Consider the following 22452-nt stretch of genomic DNA (forward strand, 5'->3'; position numbering starts at 1 on the left):
TTTTCTGGGTCTGGTGTAATTCCCCAGTGTTACTCAAGTTAGTAAACTGAAAATTGTCAATCATAAGTGTTTACATGGGGATACTTTAAAATGGTGTTGTGGGGAGGCAAAATATAAATAGGTAGGTAGGTAGATAGATAAAATAGTATCATAATCTCCCCCTAGTGACCCCCTAATTATCTGACAAAGTACTAAAAGTACATGTGATATTACTGCAGTTAGTTGACCACAGAGATTAAAATGCTTTTCCAAAAGTGATTAAGAGTCTACAATTAGAAGTATGTGAAGGGAGGCGCCTGGCTGGCTCAGTTGATAGAGTGTGTGATATTTGATCTTGGGGGTGTGGGTTCAAGCCCCACGTTAAGTATAGAGATTACTTAAAAATAACATCTTCTTAAAAAAAAAAGGATAATGGAAGGAAGCCTCTGATCTAGTGGTTGAATTGTTGGTCTTTGGCTTCACTGCGGGGATAACACTTGTGACCACACATGATGCTTTCAGACAAAGCGCATGTTGGTGGAGAAGATGGGACACGAAGCAGTGGAACTGGGCCATGGAGAAGCAAACATAACCGGCTTGGAAGAGAACACCTTGATCGCCAGCCTCTGTGACCTACTGGAAAGGATATGGAGCCACGGCTTGCAGATCAAGCAGGTAATAGTCTCAGGAGGCCCTGGTGATGTGGCTGGTTAGGGACCCTGTCAGGAAATGTAAGGAGGGGCACCTGGCTGGTTCAGTTGGTTGAGCTTCTGACTTTTCAGCTCAGGTCATGATGTCAGGGTCATGAGATCAAGCCCTGTGTTGGACTCCATGCTCAGTATGGGGTCTGCTTGAGTTTCTCTCTCCCTCTCCTGCCCCTCTATCCCATCTCTCTGTCTGTCTGTCTCTCTCAAATAAATAAATAAATCTTTAAAAGAAAGAAACAAAGAAAGAAGGAAATGAACAAGGAGAAAAAGATATAAAAATTAAAGGATACGCTCCTTTGTCACAGGATGACTAGAAATGCACCACAGGCTTTTTAATTCCAGAAAAAGAAAATAAAACCCATGATTAAGAGGTGGTTTGGGGCTCTTTCCTGGTAAACAGGAAAGGATAAAACAGCACATTTACTGCAAAGGGTATATCCCGTTGAGTCCATTAAGTGTCTGCTTTTGTCGCTGTCCACAAAAAAAAAAAATCTGTTAGCCAAAATTAACAGTTCTTTACCATTTTAAGTTATGTAGTTATTCAGGGTGGAAAAAAAATCAAATGGTTTCTTTGCTTTTGTCCCTCTTACATCCTGTTCTGATTTTTTTTTTTCTCTTGTGGAAATGTTCTTTCTTCCTCCCCTTTTCTCTTTCTTCTCTGGCTCCAGTTTTCTTCTCCCCTCACTGCCATTCCATACATCCAAGCATATTTTGCCTATAGATGTACCCAAATACATTTTGTGCTGCTAGAGTCTTTTAATTCTGTGGTTATTAGTGTGGCCAGTGTGGATAGTCCTAATTATATACAACAAGGTAACAGCCCAACTGAAGTCAGAAATCTCCATGCCTGTACTTCTGGCCTTTTGTTGTGCTGCCCTTCCCCAGGCTATTGCTCATCTTTTCGGTGAGGCAAAGGATGACTCATTTCACACAGAGTGAGTTGCTCAGAATATTACACAGCTAAGAATGGATGATCTCCAAACTTCAGAATGGCCATTTTTATGTGAATGGTTTTGATGAGAAATTATTTTTTTATTATTGCTTATAAAATGAAAAACTTTTATACCTTGTTATTTCAGGGGAAGTCAGCTTTGTGGTCACATTTAATTCAGTTTCAGGACAGAGAAGAGAAGCAAGAACACCTTGCAGAATCTCCAGGTGAGAGTTTGTTAGATTATTTCTACAGAACTGGCAGCATTAGACCACGTGAAGAAACAGTACCATGTTTTGTCTTTAAACCTCTCTCAGGCTGAAACTTACCCACCTTGCCAGTAATGGGATAAAGTAGAAGAAGCAAAATAAATTACTAGCTGTGAGATGTGAGGAAAGTCACTCGACCTTTCTGACTCAGCTTCCTCATCCATAAGACAGGGAAAATAATGTTAAGCTATGTAAAACTATAATGTTGACTGAGTAAGATAACATGAGGAAACCCCTAATGAATTGTAAAGGTTCATACAAGTATACCTTGTATTAGTGTTAGAGTGTAGTGTATACTGGGGTTTTTTTCTTAAAGAAGTTTTACAACCATCATTAATAATATATATATATATATGTCTCAAAAGTCTTCAGGAGTCAGATTTCTTCAGTTTATAGCAAGACATCACATAAATAGAAGTGTTATTATACTTCAGCTCATTAGAGTTATGTGGGGTTCCTAGATGTTCTGCCTTCCATGTATTTTTCTTTATATAAAATAACGATCTGTTTCACAAAAAGTAGTAGTAATGGTGGAAAGCTAGTAGATAAAAAGTGTTTTATACTGAATCAGCAATTTGGGAACCATTTCTAAAATTGTGGATAATTTTAGACATTCAGAAATGTAAAAAAAATAATACTTAAAAGCCAACCACCAGCTTAAGAAAGCATTGCAAATACGATTGAAGCATACCCTATTTCCATTCCTCTCATTGCAATACTACCCTAAATGTGGTGTTGATTGATGGAAACCTAGTTTTTAAAGGTATTTACTGAGACAGCTAGGAATATGAACTTGATACTGCATTAACCTGAAGTTCCACTAAACAGAATGTCAAGGTTCTGATGTCCCAAGATATAACTATATTTGTAAAAATTGAAATCAAGTTTAAAAGCACTCTGTAGTAACCATCTCCTTTGCCCCTTTTTCTGTTGAAAAAAGTAAAAATGCATTGGTGTATGCCCTGAAACTATCTCTAACACTTAGCTGTGTTCATAGAAAATTTAGCTCTTCAGATCATAAGACCATAACCCAGATAGCTTACCCTAAGTAGAAAAAATAAATTTCTAGGAAGAAGAAGCTATTTGTAGGGATGAAACATTGGAAAACCAAGCTTACTTAAGTAAGGCAGGGAGATGGAAGTATTTGGCTCTTTCACCAAAGATGGCATGCAGCACGTCCAGCTGTGAAGGCGAGCAGCTGCCAGGCAACACCAGCAGCTTCATGGCTCTGGCTGGTCAAATGTTGGGTGGTTGAGGTGGTGACCAGAGACTCAGCTGTTTGCAGTTCCCTTTTATTAGTCAGTAGAGGGATCAGCAAAACTCTGAAGTCAACGCTAAGAAGTATCAAATATGTCAAAGCCTCATGCAGTCACTTATTTGTGCTACACTATCAAGTGTTGATGAAGGGCTAGTGAGAATACAGTAAACACATGACGTGTGAACAACAGGCTGAATATTTTACTGATCCTAAGTAGGATTAATGTAAGCCATGTAGCTTTTGAAATCAAATTTACTGTCTGTTAGGAAGAGTGGATTTTATTATAAATATTGCCCTAACACTTCTGATGATTCAGCCCACAAAGTTAGGATTCTTTAAATATGACAGTATGAAATATAAAAACATTAGCTTAAAAATAAAATACTTCATTATTGAGAAACAGTGTGTCTAATTATATAGAAATTAGCAGTTTATTGATTTTTCTGCTTTTAAATCTGGGTGGGTTGTTTTTGTTTTTTGTTTTTTGTTTTTTCCAAAAAATACTTCTGTTTACCAACTGTTAAGCATCCTAATTAATGGTAATAAAGTCTGCATTTTCCTATCAAGGAGAGATCCTCTATGTGCTTAGAAATTCACAGTAGGTTTGAACACTGCTGTTACTAACATTGAGCCAGGATGAGATTTGGGGATAGATCATTACTCTTCCTTCCAAAGCAACACAAAACACGAGTCAGAGATATTTTAAGGGTTGTAGAAGAAAGGGAAAAGTCTGTCTTAACAAGAAGACCATAGCAGGTAGATTACCTTAATTTCTTTTAATGGACTTTATTTTTTAGAACAGTATTAGGTTCGTGGTAAGATTGAGCAGACAGTACAGAGATTTCCCATATACTTCCCCATATATGCATAGCCTCCCTCATATCAAAGTGGTGTACCAAAGTGGTACGTTTCTTATAGTTGATGAACATTGACACATCATCACCCAGAGCCCATAGTTTACATTAGGGTTCACTCTTGGTATTGTACCTTCTGTGGATTTAAACAAATGTATAGTGGTGTGGATTCACCATTATAGAATCAGTGTAGTTTTGCCACCCTAATAATACTCTCCGTGCTCCACTTATTTATCTATGTCTTTCCCCTAATTGTTGGCAGCCACTGGCCTTTTTACTGTCTCCATAGTTTTGCTATTTCCAGAATGTCGTATAGTTAAGAATCATGTAGTATGTAGCCTTTTCAGATTGGCTTATTTCACTTAGTAACACAGATTTAAGTTTCCTACATGTCTTTCAGACTGTCTTAATTTTGACCCAGTCAAATTTTGACCAAGTCACTGCATCTAGAAGTTCACAGTCCTATTGCAGAGACAAGATCTCAGAATGCAGTTGATCCTAGAAAGAAGACTGTTCTTGGCATATTACCCAGAAGTTTCTGTCTTAAAAGTGTTGGCCAGCTTAGACATAGGTGGTGTTCTTAAACCTTGCATCTTTGGACAAGATTCCACTAAACTTTAAATAGATTTTTAAATCAGTTGGCAAGGAGTGGAGTAGGATGCAGGAGGAGGTGGAAATACTGCTTTTAAATGTTATTCTGGGTCTAGCCCAAGAATTTGAGATATTCTTCAATTATCTTCATCAAAATTTTTCTATTAGAGGGGTGCCTGGCTGGCTTAGTCAGTTAAGCATCTCCCTTCGACTCAGGTCATGATCTCAGGGTCCTGGAATTGAGCTCCTAGTCTAGCAGGCTCCCTGTTCAGTGGGGTGTGTGCATCTCCCTCTGGAACGCCCCCCTCAATCGGCTCGCTTGCACACTCTCTCTCAAATAAATTTTTTTTCTCTTGGGGTGCCTAGCATTCAGTAGAGTGTGCAGCTCTTGATCTCAGGGTCCTGAGTTCAAGCCCCACATTGGACGTAGAACTCACTTTACAAAAAGTTTTTCTTTACTTACCAGCCTATAGACTGTAGATGATTCTATAAAAACAATACATACAGTGTCTGTGCTCTGCAAACTTGCTGCCTCTGTAGCAGCTTTGATTCACGCAGACACACAAAAAGAATTCCTGTGGCTAAATATTAAATCCACAAATGTTTATATTGAAGGAGAAAGTGGCCTATTACATTTAAATTTGTTGAAATGAGAAGTAGGAATATATGTATACATTTAAATAGTGTATATAGATTTCTCTTCTGGAGTAGACTTCATATAAATTTCTGTTCTGGAGTAGACTTCATGGAAACCTTAGAATTTAGATCTCTAAGTGAAATGTATGGCTTCCCTCACTTCAACTGCTTTGGGCTCACAGACTTCTGAATTGTTCCCTCCAGAGTCACTAATAAATTACTGTATTGGTTTCCTGGGGCTGCCATAATAAAGTACCATAAACTGGGTGGCTTACACAACAGAAATTTATTGTCTCACAGTTCCAGAGGCTAGAAGTCTAAAATCAAGGTGTCAGCAAGGGTGGTCCTTTCTGAGGGTTGTGAAGGAGAATCTGTCCCATGCTCCCCTCCTAGCTTCTGGTCACTCAGAAATTCCTTGGCCCTTAAATGTCATATTCCAAGTATCTTTACATCATCTTTTCTCTACTTGTGTCTATCTTTGTATCCACATTTCCCTTTTATAAGGTCATCTACCAGTCACACTGGATTAAGGTACACCTTAATGACCTCATCTTAACTTGATCATCTGCAGAGACCCTATTTCCGAATAAGGTCAAATTCACAGGTCCTGAGAAATGGAACTTCTCTGTCTTCTTGGGGGGCATAATTCAAACCATAATATTAACTACTATTGCCTACCTCCCATGTCATCCTCCAACTTTCTGGTTAGCAAATTATTCACAAATCTCTTTCTCTGGCCCTAGTTCCTGCATATCCATTTGTGATGTCCAGTGGGATGTCAAACTCACCAAATTTGAAAACAAACTAATTATCTCAGTACCTCTCCCTCTGTCCCTCTTAGGCTTTTTCCCTTCTTTCCACATTATTTAATGGCATCAGTACTCTTCTCTCAATCAAGCTTCAAAGCTAGAAAGTCATTTGTAATATAACAGAAAGCCCAGTGGACATGACATCAGAACACTCTGTCCCTTTTGATGAACATGTACAACTGGGCGGGTTTCTTGACCTCTTTGAGGCTTGGCTTCTTCATTTGCAACATTAAGATGAACAGATCCAAAGGAAAGTAATAATTCAATGAGATAACTTTTATTAAATCATTTCATATTCATACTTGTTTTTGACTCTTGAGTTTTGCTCACTTTCTACATCAAGTCATTAAGTTCTGGGGTTTTTTTCCACTGCATATTTCTCCTCTTTCTTCTCCCTGGCTGCCATGGTCTTAGTTCATCCACAAGCTGGCCTGTGAAATAACTTCTAGCTCATCTCCCTTATTTCTCTAGTTAACTAATTTCTTTAGTTAACTAACTAAAAAAGCACTCAGGAGCATAGCATTCTTTTCAGAATCCTTCCTGCCATCCTAGGAGTACTGCAGATTTCTAATTTGTCATTTAAGTCTCCGCCATCTGGCCCTGAATAATCTTCTCTTCCTCCATGAGTGTTTGTTGAGCACATATGTAGTGTGTGGTCCCCACCAGGCCCTGTAGGTATTCCTTTTTTTTTTTCCCCTGTAGGTATTCTAAGAAAAGGATATGACTGAGCTTCAAGAGACATACAGTTTAATAGTAACAGAAAAGTTAAATTATGCTAAGGTTATATTATGTGTTCAGTTTCACAGGTCCTATTAGAGGGAGCAACATCTAAAAGTGTACCTTGGGAAGGGAGAATATTTAGGAAAGATTGCACAAAGAGGCAAAACTAAAGCTAAGTTTCATTTTATTTATTGACAACTTACTTGGAGCCAGGCAGTATTCTTAAATGCTTTGCATCTATTTGAATAAGGTAGGTATTGCTACTGATCCCAATTTGCAGATGAGAAAACAGACCCTGGAGAGGTTAAATTACTCACCCAAAGTTGTTGAGCTGTTAAGTTCTCTGTAGGGTTTGAGAAAGCCATGTTCTTAACTATTAAGCTAAAGTGCTCTCAATCTAAAATGGCTAAATAGGCTGTAAACAAGGAGAAAGATACAGAAGTGTTAAAGGATGAGCTAAAGGCTTCAACCAATTGCATGGAGACATAAAAAGTATATCATATGGGGGTGCCTAGGTGGCTCAGGTGGTTAAGGGGCTGCCTTCAGCTCAGACCTGGGATCAAGTTACCCATCATAGGACTCCTTGCTCAGCAGGGAACCTACTTCTCCCTCTGTCTGCCTGCCTCTCTGGCAAGTAAATAAATAAAATCTTTTAAAAAAGGTTTTTAAAGAAGTACATCATATGTTTAAGAAACATTGATCAGCAAAGAGTGGAGAAAATAGGGTTCTAAAATAGAATGCCCGGAAGATGCTTGGGCCTGTGAGTGCTCTTACTGTGGGTGCTGCTGCTCTTTAAATGACAGGCCCCTTTTTTATTAAGCCTCTTGCCTGCTCTCTGCTTCCAGAGGCATGATTACTTCTTGTTGTCATGTCTCCCTCTAGACACATTGCTGATTATGGTTTCAGTTCCTTTCACCTGCCTCATGATTTTTTTTTCTCTTTTCCACCTATTTCTTACCACTGATGTGGCCCTCTTTTACGCACCCTAGTCATCTGGAGCATAGAAGCGTTCTCTACTATTTCACTTTCTCCTCAGAAAGAGAGGTCTGCTTTCATTAACAACATACTTCAATGGTGAGAGTCTTAGACAGGAAGACTAACATACCACATTCTCCACAAGCCACTGGAACAGTTTCCTTGGTGTCTGTTACCTCCTGGGTACCAAGATAATCAAGATAAAGCCATGTTTTTGGTTACCCATTGAAAACTCCATGGCCTATTTATCACCCACCTGGTGTGGAAGGCCCTCAAAAGAACTGCCTCTAGGTTGGCCTGGCCAGTCTCGTTGTCCTGGCAGCCCTATCAGTGCTCATTCATACCTGCTAAGTATCAGACCAGCCACTTTGACCAGGTGCCGAAACACAGGAGACATGTAGATCCTAAGACCCCAGAATGTTCAGTGCCAGCTTCACATACCTGTGTGTTTCCGCACTGGACCATAGCCTCTCCAAAGCTCAATGGATCTAAAAACTGAGAAAATGTATGTTTACCATACAGTAAAGCCCACAACTTAAATTCTAATGTTATCAGTGTATTTGCAAAGTGTGATGTTGCAATTTCCTTTTCCTTCACAGATAGGAAAAGGGAGATAAAGGGCACAGGACTCCACAGCGTCCCATTTAAAGTGAGATGGAGCACTCCCAACTGCAATACATTAGCCAACAAATGATTGCTTAGCTATGGCTGTATAAGGGAACAATCTTTCCTTCTTTTATAAATGTTAACCATTCAAGCTCCAAAGAGAATGACTCACAGACATTATACTTCTTAATGTCCATTTAAATTATTCACTTTGCATGATACACTGTACTTTGGATTCTGAACTTTGAAGTAGAAACTTACCAGACCAAAGAGTACCAGACTCTTAAGATTTTCCATTTTAAGCACTCTTTCACGGTGAAGGAAATTATGTGATTGCAGTTCATGAGCCCAGAGATAATTGACATACTTAGTAACTTAATTTATAGACATTGCTTTCTTATAGTTACCCAGAACTATTAGAATGAGTAAGTTGTATGATTGGTCTTCATGGCCAGACTTTGCACCCATTGCATTATTTGCTAAATGGGCTTTTATGACTCATTTTAAATTTGCAAATGCAGCCTCAGATTAATTAGAAAGAAAATAGCTTTTACTGTATTAATAAAGGAGCACCATTCAGATGGGAAAAATTGAGCTTAGTTCTTACCAAAGTAAATTGAAAATATAAAATAAATTTATTTATAGAATGTGAACCATGTAGTTTTTTGGGTTTTTTTTTTTGTCCTTGCTATTATTTTTCTAATACTTTGCTGATATTTTTTTTACATAGTTGCCCTTGGACCAGAAAGAAGAAAATCTGACTCAGGAGTTATGTTGCCAACACTCAGGGTCTCTCTTATCCAAGACATGAGGTATATATGCTAGCATTTGATGATAACTGTCAAATATTTATGGCTTTCATTATATTACTCAAATGATTATGGCTATGTGTATTTTTTGCTTATGTATTCTGAGGAAAAGATTTTTTATAAACTTGCTTATTTTACTTTTATACTATTATTTTAATCTTGACATTAAATTCAAAGGGAAAATGAACTGAGAAGAGTTTTAAAGTAGCTCAATTATTTTCTAAGTTCTTTGTTCAGTTTTTAAAACCTCCTTAAATACCTGCTGCCAAAGACACAGACCAAAAAAATAATGACAAGTTACTTGGCAGAGAAACTGCTCTTAAGTGGGTTTAATTTGAAGCAAATGCAAATCTGAGAATTATCAGTTGCAATTACTGGTCTTAGAAATCACTAGAAAGCATTGAGATATCTAAAATAGATTTATCCGGGCACCTGGGTGGCTGGCTCAGTGGGTTAAGCCTCAGGTCATGATCCCGACTCGGCTCAGGTCATGATCCCGTCCTGGGATCGAGGTCCAAATCGGGCTCTCCGCTCAGTGGGGAGTCTGCTTCCTCCTCTCTCTGCCTGCCTCTCCACCTACTTGTGATCTCTGTCAAATAAATAAATAAAATCTTTAAAAAAAATAAAATAAAATAGATTAATTGAATGAGGAAGACAGAGGCTTTTTTCTTTTAAACATTTTAGGTACAACACTTAGCTCTTAAAATATGTAGGTTTAGAGTCAATGTTATAACGTTAGAACACTTAACTTTCCTTTTATGGTTTATTGCTTTCTTAATATTAATTATTGATGTTTATTTGATTTGTCGGATACTTGCAACTGAAAAGCACAGCTCTTAAGAGTGGTAGCTTAGTGCAGTGGTTATATATCCTGGCTTTACTGCTTGAACTGTGTGACTCTAGGCAACTTTTATAACTTCTCTGTGCCTCAGTTTTCCCATCTATGAAACAGAGATAAAAACCGTTCTCTATTTTATAGGATTGTTATGAGAATTAAATGAGTTAGTCCACTACTATAAAAAGTTTTAAGAAGTACTTGGCTCATAGTAAGGTTCAGTGAATGTTAGGGGCACCTGGGTGGCTCAGCCGTTAAGTGTCTGCCTTGAGCTTGGGTGGTGATCCCAGGGTCCTGGGATAGAGCCCCACATCAGGGTCCCTGCTCGGTGAGAAGCCTGCTTCTCCCTTTCCGTCTCCCTGCTTGTCTTTCTGCTCTCACTGTCTCTCTCTGTCAAATAAATAAATAAAATCTTTAAAACAAACAAAAATAAATGTTAGTTTTTGTATTTATATCTTCAGTGTCCTTTTTCCTTACTAGACAAAATATAGTTGCTCTCAAGGAATCCTGTGATTCCTTTTGATGGCCAGCATGAGAAGAATAGTAACTATGAGAGGAAAATGATCTCTAGATCTCTTAATGGAAAAATGAAACAATATGTATTCTACAGTGATTTCATAGTAGATCCAGACTTCTAAAACTTAATTAGGAGATGGTCACATGACATAAGGCTCTGACCTCAGGTTCTGGAACCAGCCTACAGAGGTTGCTGTTTGAGCTCTGTCATGCAGTAGCTCCATATCCCCAATTACTTATACTCCCAGTTTTCTCACCTGTAAAATGGGATAGTAACAGTCTTTCTCTCAAAAGGTTGGTACAAAGATTCAATGAGGGACACTGGGTGGCTCACTTAAGTTAACACAGTTAAGTGTCTGACACTTGGTTTCACCTCAGGCGGTGATCTCAGGGTTGTGAGATTGAGCCTCCTGTTGAGGCCCAGTGTGCAGTCTGCTTTCCCTCTTCCTCCCCCTTTGCTGCTCTCCTGACCTGTGCAAGCACGCTCTGTCGCTCTCTCTCTCTTTCTAAAATAAATTTTAAAATCTTAAAAAAAAAAAGGTAAAATAAAAATATTCAGTGAGGTAGTAAATGTAAAGAACCCAAAATAGGCCTAGAAACAAATGCGTGTATACTTACACATGTATATGTGTGTCTGTGTGTTTATATTTATTGTTTCTAACTTTGTTATATATTTTCTATATACCACACAGACCATTCTTTTTATTTTATTATTTTTTTAAGATTTTATTTTTTTGTTTGTGAGAGAGCGAGTGAGAAAGAGCATGAACAGAGGGGAGAGGGAGAAGCAGGATCCCCACAGAGCAAGGAGCCCAACACAGGCTCAACCACAGGACCCTGAGATCATGACCTGAGCCTAAGGCAGACACTTAACCAACTGAGCCACACAGGCTCCCCAGACAATTCTTTTTAAACCATGAATTCATAGTGATATCTAGGATTCCAGTTCAATACCACAGGGACCATTCAGGCCTTCTTACTTGTTTTTTGGTGTTTGTTTTTTTTTAAGATTTTATTTATTTATTTGACAGAGACACAGTGAGAGGGAACATAAGCAGGGGGAGTGGGAGAGGGAGAAGCAGGTTTCCCAAGCCTGGGAGCCCCAGTGGGGGGTTCATCCCAGAACCCTAGGATCATACCTGAGCCAAAGGCAAATGCTTAAGAACTGAGCCACGCACGTGCCCCTAGCCTTCTTATTTGTAATTTCTTTCTCCCATCATGAGAAACTTGGCTTTCATTATCTACACTATATTTACTTATTTGTGCAATCCTAGTATATCCATAAGAGTTTCAGAATTACTAACCTATACCCCTGTAAGAAGCGGAAACAAGTTTACTAAATAAGTATAGTGCGTGTATACTGGTCTAGTTTTCTGTGTTTAGCTTTTCAGCATCCCGTTGAAATACTGGTTTCCAAAATTCAGATTTTTTTTTTCTCCTCTATCTTCAGCGTGGTTATATTACTCATTTGTAATACAGTTAGATTCATTTGTTAATCTGTATTCCATTTTTGTTCTCCTTATATTCTGGTTGTTTTTGTTTTTAATGTAGGTGCAGTAAAATTCATACTTTCTTAGTGTGTAGTTCAAATGCACAGTCATGATACAGAATAGTTCCATCACCCCAGAATTCTCTTGTGCTACTTCTTGAGTCATTCCTCCCCCCCCAGTTTCCTACCCCTGTCAATCACTGATATATTTCCAAGCTCTTTCCACCTAGAAGGCCTAAAAGTAGTAGTCCCTAAAATAGCAGTGAGTACACCTAGCACCCACATACTGGTTTCTAAATACCATCCTCCAATGAAAGGAATCAGGGATCCCCAGAGCAGTGACTGATTCCAGGACTGGGGAATAGAAAATACTGGATGAGCCTAGTGAATATTCAGTGTCAAAAAGTAAGAAAGTGCTCAGAAAGAAGGGCATCATATATTAAAGACACAGGAGCCAGCCCAAAAGAGCTCCCAGTGGCTAAAGCTGAAGCAGTTCGAGCAACATAATAACTAACAGTACTGGCACATATTCCGTAGAGTAAAATAAATATCCATGAGTCTATTATGATATAAAGAACTAAGTGAAAAAAACAAGAGTAACAGGATAGCTTTTTTTTTTTTTTAAGATTTTATTTATTTATTTGACAGAGAGAGAGAGAGAATACAAGCAGGGGGAGTGGGAGAGGGAGAAGTAGGCTTCCCAAGGAGCCTGATTCCCAGGATACTGGGATCATGACCTGAGCCGAAGGCAGGTGCCCCAGGATAGCTCTTTCATACAGAAACCTCCAATTAATAAATGTAGGAGAATGAAGTAGAAAAACTTATGGTTGAAAGCTTAAGGTGAAACCAGGATGTTTGCATAATCTCAAAGTATCTCTGCCAAGAATTTAATAATTAAAAGGAAAAAATAATCTTACAATAGAGAAACCCAGCAGGCACCACCTTAACCAAGTGATCAAGATTAACATCACTAGTAATAAGACATAACATCATGTACCCCCTGTTGTGATACACTGAAAAGAGTATATCATTTCTCTAGTATTCTTGTCATAAATGTATAACTACAATCTAACCATAGGAATACATCAGAAATATCCAAACTGAGGAATACTCCACCTAATAATTGACCAATACTCTTCAAAAATGCCAATGTCATGAAAAATGGGGAAAGGCTAGGGAACTGTCATAGACTGAAGAAGACTAAAATGACAGCCAAATGCAGTATGGGATCCTGGATTAGATCCTGGAAGAGAAAAAGGACATAAGGGGGAAAACTGGTGAAATCAATTTATAGTTCAGTTAATAGTATTGTACCAATATTGATGTCTTAGTTTGGTTATATATGATGTTAGCATTAAGGGAAGCTGTGAATATGGGAACTCTCTGTACTATTTTTACAACATTTTTGTGAGACTAATTATTTAAAAAAGAAGCATAAACTCTATGTAGTGTGTGTGTTTCAACCAGGTCCTACAAAGGAGATGTGTAGGGACTGTTTTTAATAGATAGGCATAGATAGCATACATTACCTAAGGGTACAGTTCTTGATACACCTGCTGCTCATCTATTCCACTGAATGTTTGTTCAATGAACTGTCACGTCTCTAGTCTAAGCCCTATAATTTCTCGCCTGGATTATGTCACAGTTCCCAGTTGCTTGCCTTACTGTAATTCATCCTCCCTATAGGTAGTATGGTAATCTTAGAATAAAATCCAAATCCCTTGGGCTGCCTGTGTGGCTCAGCTGTTGAAGCGTCTGCCTTCAGCTCAGATCATGATCTCAGGGTCCTGGGATGGAGCCCTGCATCAGGCTCCCTGCTAAGGGGGGACCTGCTTCTCTCTCTCTCTTTGCCCCTTCCCCTCCTTGTGCTCGCTCGCTCGCTCACTCTCTCTCACAATCCCTCAAATAAATAAAATCTTAAAAAACAAAACAAAACAAAACAAAACACCCAACTTCAAATCCCTTGCCCTGGTTGGCAGAGCCTACTTGATTTGATAGTGATATCTTCTACCATCCTCCCTCATACCACTTCTTTGGTTCCTCCTTGCTTCCTGCTGTAGAGCTTTTTTCTACCTATTCCCTTCACCTGATAGCTTTCCTCTGACACCTGCCCCAGAAAAATTTCCACAGGCCAACCTCCTTCTTGTCATTTGCATCTTAGTTCAAATGTTGCTTCTTCCTCCAAGAAGCCTCCCAGGTCACCTGTATAAAGGAGCCACCCAGTCACTCTCATTCACACCCCTATTTTAATCCTCTCCATAGCAGTTAGTTATTTGTTCTTCTCACACTATTTGTAAACTTCATGAGCGAGGCAATCTATCTGACATTGAAAACTGTTGAATTGCTAGTAAGTGCTAATGGAGTCCAACACATAATTCGTGCTCAAGTAATTGTTAAATGAAGGATTTGCCTATTTTAAACTCTGTGAGTATGCATGAGGGTGTGTTTGGCCAGGGTGGTGGGGGGTGCTTATCTAACAAATTTGCATATATCTTTATACCTTTACCTGATTCAACTGGCCAGACTGCTATTCAGTTATTTTGGTTACAGTTTCAAAGCCTTAAAAAGGTAGTGATTGCTAAGATACTTTTTACTAATTGATTTAAATTTTAGAATATAGAAGGAACTTAAGAAGTCCTATTGTGTAGCTGCTTTTTACAGATAGGGAAGCTCAGGCCCAGGCTGGTTAAGTCTAAGACCATCTCACCAATACTTTTTTCAACATTTTATTTATTTATTTATTTGACAGAGATAGCACAAGCAGGGGGAGCTGCGGGCAGAGGGAGAAGCTGACTCCCCACTGAGCAAGGAGCCCCATGTGAGAATCAATCCCAGGACCTTGGGATCATGACCTGAGCCGAAGACAGACGCTTAACCGACTGAGCCACCCAGGCATCCCGACCATATTGCCAATCAATAGCAAAAATGGAACTAGAACTAAGGTCTCCTGACCATAGGTCAGGTCTCTTTCTAACTAGATGCAAGTTGTCAGCCTTTGTCAACATTGCAAGGAAAATACCAGCTGTGACTAGACACAGATAAGTCAACAGTAGTGTAATGTGCACATCAGTTTAAATATAATTTAGTATAACCTGGACTAAATCTGTATTTGTTCAGGATACTCAACTGCAAAATTGATGTCCTGTCACTTAACAGATAAGGGTTACTTTGGCTTTCAATTTTCAGTCTTTGTCTTCTAAAAAATCTGAAGAAGACTCCCAAGTATCCTAAAGTGATGTTTTGACCAAATGATAGATGCTTTTAATAAAACTTGATTGGTTGGCAAGATGCCTGGCTGGCTCAGTAGAGCATTCAACTCTTGATCTCGGGTCATGAGTTCAAGCCCCACATTGGGCATCGAGTTTACTTCAAAAAGAGAAAATTTGAAACACGTGGGTGGCTCAGTCATTAAGCATCAGCCTTCAGCTTAGGTCCTGATGGGATAGAGCCCCGCATCAAGCTCCCTGCTCAGTGGCAAGCCTGCTTCTCCCTCTCCCATTCCCCTTGCTTGTGCTCTCTCTCTCTTTCTTGCTGTCTCTGTCAAATAAATAAATAAAATCTTAAAATTTTGACTGATTGATTGCTTTTTAAAAACTGTTTCATAAGGTAGAAAGGAGTTGTGAAGAAAAGACTTCTCAGGGTTTTCCCTAACATTTTATCATAAAAAATTTTAACCATACAACAAACTCAAAAGATGAACACATTCTTATACCCACCACATAGATTCTGCCATCCGTCTATGGCTTTTTTTTTTTTTTAAGATTTATTTATGTGACAGAGAGAGCAAGCACACGTGTGAGCAGAGGAGCAGCAGAGGGAGACGAAGGCAAGCAGACTCCCCACTGAGCAGGGAGTCCCATGTGGGTCTTGATACCAGAACCCTGAGATCATGATCAGAGCTGAAATCAAGAGTCCGATGCTAAAGTGACTGAGCCACCCACACTCCCCTTTTTAAAAAAACAAAGTAATATGATAAAAACAAAGTAAACCTTGCCATTTGCAACAATAAGGATGGAGCTAGAGAGTGTAATACTAAGCAAAACAGGGGAAGACAGATACCATAGGATTTCACTTCCATGTTTAATTTAAGAAACTAAACAAATGAACAAAGGGGGGAAAAAGAGACAAGCCAAAAAAAACTAGACTCAACTATGGAGAACAAATAGATGGTTACCAGAGGGGAGGTGGGTGAGAGGATGGGTGAAATAGGTAAAGGAGGTTAAGAGGACACTGATCGTGATGAGCACTGAGAAATAGATAGAATTGCTGAATCTCACTATATTGTACACCTGAAATTAATACAATACTGTATGTGAATACTGGCATTAAAATTTTCTAAATTATTTAAGAAAAAATACCTATGTAATAATTTTATATATGTTTTATATGTATATAAAACATAAAACTTACCATTAAGTGTATTCACATTGTTGTGGAACCATCACCACTGTCAATCTCCAGAACTCTTTTGTCATCCCAAACTGAAACTCTTTGCCCATTGAACAGTAAATAATTCCCCATTCTCCCTTCTCCCCCAGCCCCTGGTACCCACTATTTAATTTTCTGCCTCTCTGAATTTGACTATTCTAGGTACCTCATTTAAGAAGAACCATGCTTTTTGCATCTGGTTTGTTTCACGTAGTCTTAACACCTTTTGAAATGTTCATTATCAGATGTTTATAATGTTTATCCATGTTGTAGCATGTGTCAGGATTTCCTTCCTTTTCTAGGTAAGAATTCCATCTTACATATATACATTTTGTTTATTCATTTATCTATCGGTAGACATTTGGGTTGTTTCCATCCTTTGGCTATTGTAAATACTATCAATGTGGGTATACATGTATATGTTCAAGTCCCAGCTTTTAGTTCTTTTGGGCAAGTACCCAGAAATGGAATTACTTGATCATTTGGTAATTCCATGTTTAATTTCTTGAAGAACCACCATACTTTTTCCACAGTGGCTGTACCATTTTATATTCCTACCAGCAACGCACGAGGATTCCAGTTTCTCTACCTCCTCACCCGCACTTACTATTTTCTGGTTTTTTGACAGTAGCCATCCTGATGGGTATGACTTCCCAGTTTCTTTTGACATAAGAGCAGCACTCTTTTCAAGGTCTTCACGGTCCACATGAGGTTTATGAGCTCAGGACCAAATAATTAGTAAACCAAAATGTAGTCACACTCTAAGATCGTGAATCCCACTAACCAAGACATTTACTTCAAAGACCTAAGAGAGCTGTAAAAATAATGGGCTGGAGTTCAGTCGTTGTCAGCTCTGGTCACATCTATGACCAGGTGAGGAGAGAGTCACAGGAAGCCAGTCAAACCAAAACATTATTTCCCTAACCAGATAAATTGATACTGTTTCACCAATACAGATATTCTCCCGCCTGGAAGCTAGGTAAATATCAGAAGACTGCTTGCTGTCTTCGGAAGCAGAGGTGTGGAAGCCTAATCATCCAGCTCTACACTAATTATCCTCATGTTCCTGGCACTGCCATCATCTCAGGAAGCCCTGAAGAAACCACTGTCCATGGTTGTCTCTCCCTTTTCTCTGCTTCCATTCTGGCCCTTTATGTTGACATTTTTTTTAAGATTTTATTTATTTATTTGACAGAGACACAGGGAGAGAGGGAACACAAGCAGGGGGAGAGGCAGAGGGAGAAGCAAGCTTCCTGCCAAGCAGGAAGCCCAATCCGGGGCTCGATCCCAGGACCCTGGAATCATGACCCATGCTGAAGGCAGACACTCAATGACTGAGCCTCCCAGGGCCTCTTCAGTTGACATTTTATACATTGTTGTTGTTAATCAAGATATATTTACTTCAGAGTTTTACTCTCAATGGACAGGATTATTTCCCTGTTTTCAGGTTCTTTACAAGTGCTTCATTTTAGTCCTTAACCATTACCTACATAGTTGATATAGATGCTTTTCCTTAAAGAAAAACACCCAAGTAATATTCTAAACCTTGATTTCTAGGGGTGCCTGGGTGGTTCAGTCAGTTAATAAGGTCCTTCCTTCGGCTCAGGTCATGATCCCAGAGTTTTGGGATTGAGCCCCAAGTCAGGGTCCCTGCTCAGCGGCGAGCCTGCTTTTTCCTATTCTCTCACTGTCCCTGTCACTGTCTCTGTCAACTATTTCTGTCTATATCAAATAAATAAAATCTTTTAAAAAAAAAAATAAACAGGGGCGCCTGGGTGGCTCAGTGGGTTAAGCCACTGCCTTCGGCTCAGGCATGATCTCAAGGTCCTGGGATCGAGTCCCGCATCAGGCTCTCTGCTCAGCGGGGAGCCTGCTTCCCTCTCTCTCTCTCTCTCTGCCTGCCTTTCTGTCTACTTGTGATCTCTCTCTGTCAAATCAATAAATAAAATTTAAAAAAAAAAAATTAAAAAAAATAAACAAAAAAAAACCTTGATTTTTTTTCAGTCTAGACAGAGAAAAAGAAAGAACAAGTAAGAAAAAACTTATTTTCTAAGATCAGTATACCTTTCTGAGTCCCCTGTTCTCTGTTAGGCACATGTCTCTGTTGGTACCTCCTATCTTTGCAGGTTTATCTCTTGAGGCAAAAAGACACGAGCACTTTGAGTCCTCATAATTGTCAAGAGTCTTGGCACCAGATTGCTTAGCTTTGAGTCCAGGACAGATACATCTAAAAGCTTTTCTCTTTGTCTTAGTATCATAGACAACTCCCAAGACCTTCGTAGATGCCAAGTGTCACTAGACTGTCAGATATAGAATGATTTTTTTTGTTCCATAGAGAAAGGCTGGGGACAGTAAATAATTGTACAGATTATCTACATTTAAAAGAGCTTATCGTGGTGTTACCAATTTTACCAATTTCTTTCCAGAGTAGCCATGTACATGTCATCTGACTATTCAAGCAGACTTTTTACCAATAATGTGTACTTATGTGCTTATGAGCATCTGGCTTTATTCTACACTAAAATTAAGTAGTTATGATTGATTTTATTACCCTAGGAAGGAATATTTTGAGGAATTTTTATGTCTGTACAGAATATGAACTTAAATCAGCTACCCCTTAATTTCTCTAATAAATAATACCAGGTTTGAATGAATTAATAAAACTGGGTTTTGTTAATGATACATATTGTGAAGTAAGCACTGGTTTTGGATTCAGGAAATGTGGATTCAAATTTAGAGGTACTGCCACTCTTAAAAATCATTTGATTTTAGGGAACACAAGCCCATTCAAACCAACTTCAGTAAAAAGGGATGGATTTGTTAGAGATAAAGGTGAGGGTATCTTTCAGAATCCAAGAACAGAAACAACTGTTAACAGACTTGTCACAGATTACTCTCACTGTCTGACTGGAAGCATATCATTGCTGTTTCTCCTTTCACATCTGCTTTTCTTCCCCTACCCTTCTCTCGCCTCCCTTCCCCTTTGTTTCTGTTTTATTGTGTACATGTTTGCCTGCCCAAGCCCTGGCTTTAACATTGTTTCTTAATTTTAGCATTCAACAAAAACTAACACGATTTTCTTCCAGTATACTAATTCCTAGTTTCTGAGAGAAAATCTGGTGAGTTCAGTTTAGATCAGGCACATTCTTATTTGGTCCATTCTAGCTGAAGGATTGGGATTATGGGGCCATAGGTCATGGTGGTAAGTAGAGTTGTGCGTTCTGGGTCTGTGGAAGGGGAGCATCTCTAAAAGTGTGAATGTGAGGAAAAAGTAATTGGTAGAAAATGGATGATATCTCTAGAATAATATTGTCTCTGTGACCTTGAATGGATCACTTAGTCTCAGTTACTCTGTTTTCTCATTCTTAAAGTGAAATAATGATGATATGGGGGACCTGGGTGGCTCATTTGGTTAGGTGACTGCCTTTCCTTTGGCTCAGAAGGATCCTGGAGTCCTGGGATCGAGTCCCGCATAGGGCTCCCTGCTCGGGAGTCTGTTTCTCCCGCTGACCTCTCTCCGCTCATTCTCTCTCTCTCTCTCTCTCAAATAAATAAATAAAATCATTTTAAAAATTAAAAAAAAAAAAAGAAATAATGATGATATCCTTCTCACTTATTTTGTGATAATGAGATGAGAAAAAGTACATAAAAATTTTCCTAGGGGCACCTGGAAAATTGGTGCCGGAATTGGCACCTGGAAACCAAGTGGCCCAGTCGGTTAATCATCTGCCTTCAGCTCAGGTCCTGATCTCAGGGTCCTGGGATCAAGGCCCACTTTGGGCTCCTTGCTCAGCAGGAAGCCTGCTTCTCGCTCTGCCACTTCCCCTGCTGTGCACTCCCTCGCTTCTGTCAAATAAATAAATCTTAAAGAAAAAAAAAAAAAAACCAACTTGGGGTGCTGGGTGGCTGAGTTGTTAAGCATCTGCCTTCAGCTCAGGTCATTATCTCAGAGTCCTGGGATCAAGCCCCACATCGGGCTCCCTGCCGGCGGGAAGCCTGCTTCTCCCTCTCCCACTCCTGCTTATGTTCCCTCTCTTGCTGTCTCTGTCTCTGTCAAATAAATAAAATATTTAAAGGAAAAAAACTTAATTAGAAAGTTTTGTAGTAGCGTTAGAAATAAATCAGGTAAATAAGTTATTTAAGCCATGCCATATATGCTTTTCTGTGAATTAACAGGTTCTCTTTTGGAAGTAATACTTACATAATATTATGCTGAATTCCATTCTAGTTATCTATAATAAATTATTCCAGTTAAAAGCAGATTTAAATGGTACTACTACACAGCAGATTTTAGATAGATTTGGATTACAGTTAAATAACATACAAAAATTGTTTTAAAGCATAAAGTTAGAGATTTACAAAGCAACAGAGTTTTTGTTGTTCTTGTTGTTGTTGTTTTAAGATTTTATTTATTTATTTGACAGAGAGAGACTACAAGTAGTTAGAGACGCAGGCAGAGAGAGGAGGAAGCAGGCTCCCTGCCAAGCAGAGAGCCCAATGCGGGGATCGATCCCAGGACCCTGAGATCATGACCTGAGCCTAAGGCAGTGGCTTAACCCACTGAGCCACCCAGGCACCCGGCAACAGAGTTTTTGAGCTCCTGTTATGTGCTAGCCCCTATAGGGTACCAAGAAGGCTGCCAGGCTGCTGAGGAATAGTGGGCTGCTTTTCCCAGAGAGCTTTTACAGCTGAGAAAAATGTATACCAAGAGAGAATGACAAAAGTAATAAGCAGTACAAGGCAAATTCAAATTAGACTATAGGATTTTGTAAATTGAAGAGGTCATGGGAGGCTGTCGTGGTCATGGAAAGGTATCTAGAAGAAGCTGAGAGCTCGGACACAAATAGAATCAAATAGGGAAATGAGAAGAAAGTACTTCAGGTAATGGAATGCAAAGTCTTATGAGTCAGCTGTCTAGAATGGAATTTTTTTCAATAGGAAGATAGGATGAGGCTGAGGGGTAGTAAGTCTTAAATGTGAGCCTGCACAGTTCAGACTGTATCCTGTGAGTTTTTGAAAGTTCTGGAACAAAGGAATTAATTAAGGAGCCAGTATTTTTTTTTTTTTTAGATTTTTATTTATTTGAAAGACAGAGATTACAAGTAGGCAGAGGAGCTAGACAGAGAGAGGAGGAAGCAGGCTCCCCGTCAAGCAGAGAGCCTGATGTGGGGCTCGATCCCAGGACCCTGGGACCATGACCTGAGCCGAAGGAAGAGGCTTTAACCCACTGAGTCACCCAGGCGCCCCAGGAGCCAGTATTTTTTTTTTTTTAAGATTTTATTTATTTATTTGACAGGCAGAGATCACAAGTAAGCAGAGAGGCAGGCAGAGAGAGAGGAGGAAGCAGGCTCCCCACAGAGCAGAGAGCCCGATGTGGGGCTCGATCCCAGGACCCCAAGATCTTAACCTGAGCCGAAGGCAGAGGCTTTAACCCACTGAGCCACCCAGGCGCCCCAGGAGCCAGTATTTTATACAGTTACTTCCCTGGTGCCAGTGAATAAGGTGGACTTGAGGAAAAGAGTCAGGAGTCCTCATTTCCCAACCCCTATGCCTCTTTCCAAAAAAAAAAAAAAAAACCTAGTGTAAATAATTCTAGGTGGGAATGCTGATTGCTACTTAAAATAGACTGCACATTATGTATTCCAGTCCTTCTCATTTTCCTTAAACGTAGATTGTTTTATCAAATTATAATTATTTTTCACTTTGTCATTCTTACCTACTGTGTCTCCAGATAACTTGCTTAAGGCCAGCATAAAATTTATTTCAGTAGGTCTTAAAGTTTCGTGTTTTTTGTTTGGTTGGTTGGTTTTTTATGTGGGCTTTTTTTTATTGTTGTTCTCGGTTGGTTTGTTTGTTTGTTTGTTTGTTTTTGAGATAGAGACAGTGAGGGGAGGGGTGAGGGAGGAGGGACAGAGCGGGGAGAGAATCCTAAGCAGGCTCCACACCCAGCATGGAGCCAACACAGGGCTCCATCTCAGGACCCTGAGATCATGACCTGAGCCAAAATCAAGAGTCAGATGCTCAATCAACTGAGCTGCCT

The 22452-nt window shown here is 39.3% G+C and overlaps 1 protein-coding gene across 4 annotated transcripts in view; it reads left to right on the top strand.

Annotated features, from left to right (window-relative positions):
• DENND5B (DENN domain containing 5B) overlaps positions 1-22452 on the top strand; it is a 195499-nt gene that overhangs the window by 150742 nt on the left and 22305 nt on the right. For all 4 annotated transcript variants that reach the window (XM_032855132.1, XM_032855133.1, XM_032855134.1 and 1 more), the window contains 3 exons: positions 502-654; positions 1766-1844; positions 9066-9147. In XM_032855132.1, the coding sequence (XP_032711023.1) occupies positions 502-654; positions 1766-1844; positions 9066-9147 (314 nt within the window). The remainder of the gene's footprint in view (positions 1-501; positions 655-1765; positions 1845-9065; positions 9148-22452) is intronic.

Source organism: Lontra canadensis, unplaced genomic scaffold, assembly GCF_010015895.1.
Source record: "Lontra canadensis isolate GAN:19392208 unplaced genomic scaffold, GSC_riverotter_1.0 scaffold9, whole genome shotgun sequence".
Classification (NCBI taxonomy): Eukaryota; Metazoa; Chordata; class Mammalia; order Carnivora; family Mustelidae; genus Lontra; species Lontra canadensis.